A 10,813-nucleotide genomic window follows, 5' to 3' on the forward strand; every position below is an offset into this window, starting at 1 on the left:
AAAATAAAAATAAAACCTTTTATAAAATTGTAATAATAATAAAATCTGAAGAAAAGCCTGAATTTCTTGTGTGTTATCATATCCCATTCCATCTCCAGGTTACAGATCATTTTTCACAGGGACAATAGCAGCAACAGCATCACTTGTTAGATAAGAAAAGAACTAAACGACATTAGCTGCAGCCTGTGAAATCCATTGATCAGATACAATAAACAGCCGAGCGCAGCACAATGACCAGGATGTGCGCACATAATTCATAAGTTGTGCATGCAATCAGCTGAAGAAGGCTTAACCTGTGGGGTTATGAGAAAGGGAGCATCTCCACCTCCCCCGCCCCGTCACCCCTCCCTCCTCCCCCCGGAGAGAAAGGGTTAATTGGAGTAGGAATTTCATCGCACATCTGTCAGATTTTTAAGGCCGTGACGCACTGAAAGCAGAGTCAATGTGAGCAAGGGGGAGGAGGAGGAGGAGGAGAAGGAGAAAGAGTTGGTGGTGAGATCGATGAAGTGGCAGGCAAAGGGAGGAGGAAAATCTCACGAGATAATGAAAGAAAAAGAGGAGAGCTGCTAGTGTAGAGCAAAAACGAGGCTAGACCCGGAGATTTTTGGAGTGGGAAAACAAAGACCGAGAAACGGGAACGACGCGACCGAGAGAGGCTCGTTTTCCACCGCAGATGGTTTTTGCTCTCCGGTTTCGGTGAATGTTGCACCCCGGGGCGCAGCGGACCAATTGTGTGAATCTGCAGGGCTGCTCGGCGACACAATCGGAGACATGCACAGGACGGACAACAGCCGCGGACGCGCTCTGAGAAGTGGATAATAAAGGTAAGATTTGGAGCTCTGCAAACGTTCACATGTTGATGTTTCCGCCTCCGAATCGCCATCACCTTTGGTCGTTAGTTAACGCGTCGTTCAGATTCATTACATGTGATGCGAATATGCAAACGCTTCTGTAATACTCAGCGCGTCGCATGCGCGCTACTTCTGGATCCATAACTTTGCATCAGAAGAAAAAAATCCCATATTTCTAAAAAAAAAACATTTGGTTGAAATGATTAAAACGCAGATATCGATGTTTTGGGTGTTCCGCGGGATGTGTGAGGTAAAAAAAAAAAAAAAAATCTCCAGCGCTTCTAATATTGTTGTTTGAGATGTGCGGGTGTGAATTCGTGTTTAAGACTGAGGAGCCAAACGTTTCGGGGCTGTTTTGCTTCTCTGTACCGATGAAAGTTTAAATCCAGCGGACTAACTGTGCCTGTCTTGTCTCACGCAGGCACAAAAGCGAGGCTTCTGCCGAGGAACACAGCTGAGCACCAAAGACACGAGAGAGCAGAGTGCTGATGCACAAGTGAGAATAAAATCACAGTTAAAGCTCCTCATGCGATTCCGAACGCGTTTTCTGGGAGTTTGAGGGAGTTTGAAGACAGTACTTAACGTTATCAGATAATTAATTAGACACCACATAAGCCCGGAAATCAATTAATTCACAAATCAATAAATCCATAGTCTGGTGTAACAAGAGACCTTCCAGACTGTTAGCCCGGCTGTTGAACAACAATAACAAGAGAAGAGCAGCAACACTCGGGGCAAGAAATACAGATTTATTTGGTGAAATTGAAGATGGATGGGAGTCTAGAGGAGATGTCCCTCCACAGCCACTCTGATCTGGCTCACAGCCAGGACGGCAGGGCCATGCTGCACTCGCGGGACCTTTCAGCTGCTTTCCCCAGGCCTTCCCTCGGGGGCCCCTCCATGTCTCTGGAGCCTGAGCCCCGTCCACCGGGCTTCGACCACTCCATGTCAGCGCTGGGCTACAGCGGCGACTCCCCGTCCAGCTCAGGCAGCACCTACACCACCCTGACCCCCCTGCAGCCCTTTGACGACAAGTTCCACCACCACCACCACCATCACCACCCCTGCCTCCCGGTCAGCAATGTTATCGGCAGCTTCACCCTCATGCGCGAGGACCGAGCACACCTCAGCACCAACTTCTACAACCCCTACGGCAAGGACCTGGCCATGTCCCAAAGCCTGACGCCCCCCTCCACAGGCTCAGGCCTGGGCTCCTCCATGCACGGCTACGGCAGCTTGGGCAACAGCCCAAATGGCAATGGCGGCCAGATGCTCCACGGTGGCTACGACGTCCACGGGGGAAGCCTCTTCTGCCGGACAACGGATTTTGGACGCGAGATGTCGCCACCAGGCCTAGGAGGAGGCGATGTGTCGGTGGGGCATCAGCTGAACAAAATGGAGGCTCACCAGCACGCCCCCAGCCACCATCCTCACATCTACAGCCAGCACTACCAACCCCACCATCACCCGAGCCAGCAGGCCTCCAAGATGGGCGAGCACCTGCACTCATCGTCCGCCTCGTCCTCGCCCTGTGAGGGCAAGCTGCCGGGCGGCGGAGGTGGTGCCGGGGAGGAGATCAACACCAGGGATGTGGCCCAGAGGATCATCACGGAGCTGAAGAGGTACAGCATCCCCCAGGCCATCTTCGCAGAGAGGGTTCTGTGTAGGTCACAGGGCACACTGTCTGACCTCCTGAGGAACCCCAAGCCCTGGGGCAAGCTCAAGTCCGGCCGCGAGACCTTTAAGAGGATGTCCCGCTGGCTCCAGGAGCCCGAGTTTCAAAGAATGGCCTCGCTCCGGCTGGAGGGTAAGATCTGGCTTTGCTCTCTGCCTGCCTCACACACACATACATGTACACGCTCGCGCTCGTACACAAACCACAACAACAAACAGACACTCTCTCTCCCCTCGTTTTCCCCAAACACCTTCCTTCTCCATGTCTTCCAAAAAAAAAAATTCTCCTCTCCAGCAATCAGTATGCAGCTCAGGTTGAGACATGAGGAAAAGCAAAAGCATCACAGTGATGTTTCCCTTTTTCACACCGCTGTGAATGTGCTCCTGCTTCGTCTATTGTCTCAACAGCCTGGATAATAAGAACTTAGCGGCACATTGAGGGCAGTTTGAGCCAGAAAGGGCCATATGTGCCGTTCCTTTGTTTACTTTGCTCCCAAACAGCTCCTATTGATTTGTACAGTAGCTACAATAAAAAAGCCACAGACATTTGCCCTCCTCTTAAATGAACCATGAAGATCAGCATGAGCAGCGGTTGGCGATTTAATCGCTTTTGAGCCCACAAAATAATTTGTGCAGATATGCCATTCTGGAGCGATTGATTAATTCGAGCAGTGATTTATATCTGCTCAGCGCGCGGCTGAAGTTGAGTTGGCAAGGTAGCTGATGCAAATTAGACTTGAGCTTTTGCCAGACGTCTTTTATCAACGTCGTCACTGAGGCAATCACTGCGAGGCTAAATACAAATGTTGTTCTGCTCGGAGGCAGCACCTCGCAGGTTTCTGAGATTCCTCATACGTGGAAAACGAGAGGTTACTGCTTAACTGCGATCCCGAGAGCTGCATCGATTAATCGACCGGCAGAAAATTAACAGACAACTATTTTATAATCAGTTGATAAAATTCACTCATGAGACAAAAATCCTGAACACGTGGAACAAAATGTGAGGATTTGCTGCCTTTTTCTGTTTTGTGTAAATGCATTAAATGTTTGGGTTTTGTATTGCTGCTCGGACAAAACAGGAAATTTGAAGGTGTCGCTTTGCAAGATTTTATCATTTTTCACCATTTTATGAACTTTACTTGTAGGATTATTAAAGGAATGACTGGATAGTGAGGAAATCATTTGTTGCAGGCCTGCTAGTATTCCTCCAGATTTCACAGGGTAAAGATTTTTTTTTTTTTTTTTTTGAAAGGCACATTGTAATCTGCTGCTTGACATTTAATATTCTTTGGGGATGTGGATTGAAGACACGACAGCACGCTGTACAGTGCCGTGTTACAGTGTTGTCCCTCCACAGGGACCGAGGGCCCATCTGATACACGGAGCACAGAAAGAGATCCAAGTGAACACAGTAATATGAGACGAGCGTAGACGAGTGTGTGTGTGTGTGTGTGTGTGTGTGTGTGTGTGTGTGTGTGTGTGTGTGTGCGTGCGCTCACTGCGGGGGTCTGTGAGCAGTGCGTGTGTGTGAGCCTGCCCAGTTGATCACTGCTTTTCGCTCTCTGTCAGCACCTCGACTGATTAAGCCCAACAACACAATAGGGTTCATAGGTAATGATTGTGCACTCTTGCAATCCCTTCACAATTATTGATCTTTGATTGTTCGGCTCTGAGAGCACATGTGTACATCCTCCATTCAGCAAAACGTTACAGCAATCACGCTCGGCCCTCTTATCTAAAGATGAGTTATCTCTGGGTTTTGTTCTGTAATTTGGCAGAAAGGTTGCTTGATGAATCCAATCCTGCGACGTGCGAACGCTTTGTATGCAAAACACGGCTTCCTGTCACACACAAAGCTCATCTTCCTCCTGATAAAACAGCCCTTTGTTCGTCTGAGCAGATTTCTAATCATCACTCATTCCTTCTTTATTTCCAGCATCGCTGTTTCTTCATCCTTACAAACACAAACATTATTTTAACGAGTCAGTCCTCCAAGTCAGAGCAGCCGATCAATCAGACTCATAAAAAATTAAAGTCCCCACACAGAGAAGTGTGCTAATGTTTGACAATGCTCCTCTCTCTGCCTCCACACACTCTGAAATTGCATATTTAGTTCTTGGCAAAGCCACAATTTGGACAGCTCGGCACTTTTCTACATAACCTACTTTCCGAAGGGGGTTGTTGTTTTTTTCCCCCCCTGGCCAACCCCCTTTTGTTTAATTACAAGCCTCTATTGATTTCCATGGGAAAGAGCAGCACGCCTTGCCCACACACACCTCGGCCGCATCGGCGAATCGAGACTGGAATTAGAATGCGTTGGTGCCCTGTGCTCCCCAGTCTGAAGACAGCTCAAGTGCTCTCTGCTTCACGCCTCAAGTTTTAAGATGATCCTCCTTAATGCAGCACTCGCTTAAATACATAGAAGGCCCTTCAGTGTCAGCCAGCAGCAGCGTGTTATTTCCATAACGGTGTCTCTTATATGCGCAGGGCTGCAGAGCTGTGGATGCACAGTAATTATGGAATGTGGCTGCAGCCATTTTGTCTTTTCAGAGACAAAATAATTGTCTTTCTTCAGAGACATTTTGCTAAACACGGAGGAGGTGATCCCTGGGATTTATCTGCAGTATTTGTGTGTGTGTGTGTGTGTGTGTGTGTGTACACTCTATGGATTACTGCACTGTATATGAGATGCATCTCTCGCCCAACCTCGGGCTGTGGAGGAGGCAATCAGGATTTAGTGAGAGAAGAAGGCAGGATAAAGACCACACAGCCGTGCTCGACACTTAAAGTCGAGGAGGGGGGATCAGAGACTATAACTTTAAAGATGATGGCCGAAGCCCTTGACTAAAGGTCTAAATGAATAAGAAAGGTCAATGCGGTTTACGTGTCGGCTCCAGTGCCTGCACCACCCCCACAGTAATGAAAGCCACAAAGCCTCGTCCACCTCTCGCTGCGTACAGTTCACATTCTGCGAGCGAGGCTCAAAGGTCAAAGCCGATTCCATTTGCATATCAGGAATTGTAAACAGGCCGACGTGGCCTTAGATGCGCAACACCTCACAAACACGCTTGTTGTTTTTTCTTTTGTTTTTTTTCCATCCGGCTCTTGCAGCTACCCCCACTCAGGCGCTGAAGGGGTTAACCAGCCTCTGTGGGTCGAGGAGTCTGAGCTGCACAGATTTAATCAATAATTTCTATCAGCCCCTGGCCCAAGAAATCAGCAGGGGGTGGGCTGGGGGGGCTGGGGGGGCGGGAGGGGTGGGTGGTGTGTTCTGGCTGGGAGGGGGGGTGTAGGTTGAGACGCCGGGGGGTAGGGAAAGGGCTTTCGATCACGTTTCAGCAACACGAGACAGGGGCATACATCATGATTAGGGGCTGTTCCCACGATCATAAGAAGCCTATAGGGGAATATTTATGTCTGCGGGAGTCGCCCCAGCGCCGGGGATTTATAGCATGGTAATTGTGAGCCTTTTACACATGATTACAGCATAAGGAAGCATTTACTTAATGGTCGGCGTTATGATCGTCAGGAAGGGAGAGAGCTGAGGATGGGATGGAGGCGAGGAGGAGGAGGAGGAGGAGGAGAGCGGCAGGACACCCCGACTCCTTCAACGAGCCATAAATCCACGCTACAAGCAAGCTAGCCAGCACTATCATGTCATTCCTTTCATTACTACATGAGCTGAGAGTGCACCACTGTATATACCCTCTATAGCTGCAGCCCACCTCCCAACCCCCAGCCCAGAAATATTGATGGCGGGGATGGTGTAACGCCCGTGAAAAATGTAGCATTTTGAAAAAAAAAAAATTATTTCACTTGTAGTGATATTGACATGCCTCTGACATCTTGGCCTGTTCAGATTTTAATGAGACGTGGTTCGATAACTCTCAGAAATGCAAACGAGCTCTGGATGCCTAAAAGCTAACAGGCACCTGTAATCTCAAGTTGACAAGAGTGCATCCCCGAGTCAAAACATTTCCTTCTGATAATGATTTCAGAGGAGAACGTACGCGGGGAAATCACGGCGAGATTTATTCATGTCCAGTTGAGTACTTAAGTTTCAGAAACTCAGCTGGATGTCAGAGCAATCAAAGTCTGACGGCGCCGCGGCTCCACACCCGGCCCCGAAGCTGCTGTTGTGATGGCACTCGTGTGGAAAAGACGGCAGTAAGGTCACACTTATTTCTCAAGTGCTCTGCTAATGAGAGAAATTCGCCGCTGTGAGTTTGAGGAGTGAGGAGCCGGTCATACAGTAAACATCAGCAGCAGCCCTCGCTGTGTGAGATGTTTCTCAATGGGAAGATGTAAGCCAATCAATTGAACTTGTCAGTGCTGTTTTGAGAGCAAAAGGCAGCGTCTGTGGTTTATATAATGTATGTTTGTAGCATGTGTGAGTTTGATTGTGTATCTGTGTGTGGCAGGGTTTAAAATATGGGATTTCAAGGTTATTGTTCGCTGATATCTCCATCGAATCAAGTCATTTTTGTCAATAATAGAGTTCCATGAACCATGTTTTCTTAAAGCATGTGAAGAAATCTTCCATTGCAGCAACATTATTTCAGCCATTAGAAAACACCTTCTTTCAATACTCTAATGTATTTTTCCCATCTTACTTCAAAACACAGACATTAATATCTGCAAGACTTCTTGAAAAAAGCAAATTTGAGTCGAAAAAGGTTAAAATAATCTCACTGTTTGGGAGATTTCTTCCCTTCTTTAAGAAAATAAGACATTTGAGACTCTTAAATACACAAAGATGATTGATTCTCATGAAGGTGTGTGTTTGGTTTTGCTGTGAAGGCTTTTCAGCTGTTTTTATGGTTCACATATGTCAGGATTCACTGTTATCCCCACATTTTCATTCCTCTGAGGGTGTAAAAGCTTCTGAAACAGCATGTCAAATATCGTGGACGTTACACTGTAAGTGAACTCTACACTAAATAAAACAATAGTCTCAATATTTAAAACACGGTATCATATTAATTAGCAAAAAGAAAACAGAGTTTTGTCTCCAGACCTCCAGGCCAGTATTCAGTGAAAGCACAGCATCGGCACCAACGCTCCTCCCTGACTGTGTGTGTGTGTGTGTGTGTGTGTGTGTGTGTGTGTGCACGCCCTGTTGTGTTGTGTGCACGCACACCAATGCTTACACTTAGAAACGCATTTGATACCATCAGCAAAACAGTCGCTCAACCGCACAGTGCTGATTGAAAACTCTTAAAAGTGTGCATTTAGGTAATTGCACGACTCCCCCAAATATGTTTTAGTCCACTTAAGGCTTCTAAACACCGAGGGCAATGCCGACTCTGCTTGTTTCACTCACCCCTGACGTAACCCGCCTTTAATAGAAAATAAATTAGTTCCCCCTAAAGTGATTATTACTCACTCACTGCCGCCACATGTAAATGACTTTTATGAGAAACTAATGATGTTGAAGTGTCCACTAAGGGAGGAGATGGACAGAGGAAGAGAGAGAGAGGGTGGGGGGGGGGAAGGGGATGGGAAGTTGGCTCGGTACACAAAGGCAGAGGTTGGTGTTGTGTTTCCTGTAAATACAGAATTACAGCGTGTTAGAGGTGAAAGGCTCGGCGATAGATATGCAGAGGAACATGCAGCCTGAATTCAAAATGCTCGTCTGATTCTCAAAATGGATCTGAGCTCAACCCACACACATCAGGCTATTTTTCCTCTTCGCTCGACAAAACAGGATTTTTTCGTTCTCTTGCTCTCTTTCTTTCTTTCTGTCTTTTTTTTTTTTTTTAAATTTCAGACTTTTCGTGAGGAAATATTGATTATATAATTGGGCTGGCTGCCGCAGCTACAGTGGTGTTTAACCCAGACCCTGAGTTTTCATTTCCTGGTTGGTGTAAGCAAGACTGACATTAAAAAACTGAATACCAGAAGACTTCATCACCTCTGTTACCACTTAAGAAGTCTGAATTTTGACACTGAGCTAATTTGGCAGAAAAAATGACCCTCTGTGGACCACAGTACGAAAAGCAGATACAGACAGATAAACACTGATTAAAATCTGCTAACTTCAGCCATCGGTGAGGATAATGCATTCCACAAATCTGTAAATGAATGATTTCATGTTTCTGAGTTTGTCTCTTATTGTCCCTCGTGCCTCTGAATGCAGATTGCAGTTTAAGATGTAAAACAGACAGACGCCAGGTCCAGTATCCATTAGTACTCCAATAGATTTCACTACCACCTCCTACGACAAATAAATTACAGAAATTACATCATAGCAAAAGACAAAGAATGGGGAAGATTTTGGCTGAAAATGATTACTGTTGACTTTATTGGTCCTTTTGCGCATCTGTGTATGTGTGTGAGTGTGATTAATTTTTTGGAAGACAGCCATTGTCGGTGGATGACGACACCAGAGTTTGCACTCTGTCTTCGGGCCAGATTCGTGTAAAAATACACACTGTTTTCCAAATGGGAATGAGCATAATGAAAACCACGAAGAGCTTTGGCCTGGATGCTGTTGTCTGTTTTATCCCAGCAGCCTACAGCAGCTCACTGGCAATAAGATGTGAAAGGTTGAACATCTTGATTCCTTTACTGCACAATGAAACAAGTTGCTGATTCATCTCTTTTAACTAATCAAAGTTGCTTAGCTAATCTGTTTTCTTTCAGCAAATCCACTTTCCCTCAGCTTAATCCATTTGTCCTAGTTAGCCAGCCAGTCTGTTAGCTAACCTGTTTCCCCTTTCCTTTTTTAATTTATCTTTTATCCATCTGCCCGCAGCCTGCAAGCGGAAGGAGCAGGAGCAGAGCAAGCTGGAGCGCAACCAGGGCCCGAAGCGCACCAGGCTGGTGTTCACGGACCTGCAGCGGCGCACGCTCCTGGCCATCTTCAGGGAGAACCACCGCCCGACCAAAGAGCTGCAGGTCACCATCTCCCAGCAGCTGGGCCTGGAGCTCTCCACTGTCAGCAACTTCTTCATGAACGCCCGCCGACGCAACCTCAACAAGTGGGCAGACGAGGGCCGTCCCTCCTCCACGGGTTCCTCGGGCTCCAGCGTTTCCTCCTCCGCAGTGTCCTGCAGCACGGCATGATGACGGACCGCCGAGGAGGTGTGGTGGGGAGGGCACTGAGGGAGCAAGGGGGCACATAGACTGGTCTAGGCAGAGATCAGCCGTAATAAATGTCCTCCTCGTTATCAGAAGGAGCGACGGAGCCAGCTATTATAGATGATTTTATGAAGATGAAGCATTTTCCCAAACCAAAGTTGATCGCTCCCTTGAAATAGAAGGGGGCGATACCCAGAGTGATATGACCGCAGGACGTGAGGTCCTGCTTGTACAGTCAAGGGTGCAAAGATGATTTGACTCAAAGAAGAGTCACACCCTTACATAGACACCATCTCATTGCATTATTTTGATTATCTAGATTAGAGATAATGAGGGTATTACAAATCAGGAGAAAGCATATTTTGGTGTACCTTCAAATCTATAGTCATCTCTCCAAACGTGACGAATCAAGAGGTGCCATTTGCTCACATCTGGAGAGCTCCATTGTGTATCTTCTTAATCAAAAGTGTTCACCATCATCCAAAGACGTTAACCCTCTCCCAGTGTTCTTACGGTCCTGTTTTTCCTCAAGAATCAAGGTGAAAGAGGAAGAAAAGGCATTTTTTTAACTTCCCATTTTCTTTCCGACGAACCTAATACCCCTTTCTTAGCATGTGTTTTCATGGTGATAGTTCCCAGGACTGTATGGCGTTGTTCCAAGTTCGGAGCCTGGAATCATCAGGAGGGTTCTGTAGCGTCCGTGACTCCCAGCTGTCAATCATTTACCATCAACAGGAGCCTTTCCTGTGTTTCGTGAAGATGGCCCCGCCTTGAATGAATCAGAGTTTTCGAGGGGGAACCGCAGTGCATCTCGCCGTACGCCAGGACAGAATCAATAAACACAAGCAGGCCGCAGAAACAGACTCGTCGGTGCAACTGTCTAGCTTTAAGACTCTCACTGAGCTTCCAAACGAAAGCTCCACAGCCATTTTCTGACTCCAAATCAAGCCAAAAAAAGAAAGAAAAATTAAAAACACAAAGGCGCCATGGGGAAGAGATACACCCGACACAATGTATAGTGACATTGTAGTATTTTTTTTCCACTCATTTCCAAACAACTGTACACACCTCTGCTCCATTATGAAATCTTTTTTTTACAGATGTCTAGAAAATGGAGGAATGTGATTCTTTCAGCCCTTTTTGTACAGATTTCAAGCACATCGCTCTATTTATAGAAACACGTTGGAAGTGCGGGGCAGTTTGTT

General features: G+C 46.8%; 1 protein-coding gene across 1 annotated transcript; it reads left to right on the forward strand.

The window, feature by feature from the left end:
• The first annotated feature begins 482 nt into the window (after positions 1–482).
• onecutl (one cut domain, family member, like) lies at positions 483–10,558 on the forward strand. The gene is made up of 3 exons (XM_076736314.1): positions 483–824; positions 1,273–2,658; positions 9,283–10,558. The coding sequence occupies exons 2-3, from the start codon at positions 1,620–1,622 to the stop codon at positions 9,591–9,593; spliced, it is 1,350 nt and encodes a 449-aa protein (XP_076592429.1). The 5' UTR covers positions 483–824; positions 1,273–1,619; the 3' UTR covers positions 9,594–10,558.
• Positions 10,559–10,813: the final 255 nt, after the last annotated feature.

This window comes from Chaetodon auriga, chromosome 8 (assembly GCF_051107435.1).
Source record: "Chaetodon auriga isolate fChaAug3 chromosome 8, fChaAug3.hap1, whole genome shotgun sequence".
Classification (NCBI taxonomy): domain Eukaryota; kingdom Metazoa; phylum Chordata; class Actinopteri; order Chaetodontiformes; family Chaetodontidae; genus Chaetodon; species Chaetodon auriga.

Excerpts from the sequence above, each read along its gene's own strand:
- onecutl (XM_076736314.1), top strand. The coding sequence starts at position 1,620 with ATGGATGGGAGTCTAGAGGAGATGTCCCTCCACAGCCACTCTGATCTG. Across the intron at positions 2,659-9,282 it reads GGCCTCGCTCCGGCTGGAGG|CCTGCAAGCGGAAGGAGCAG; the intron begins GTAAGATCTGGC and ends ATCTGCCCGCAG.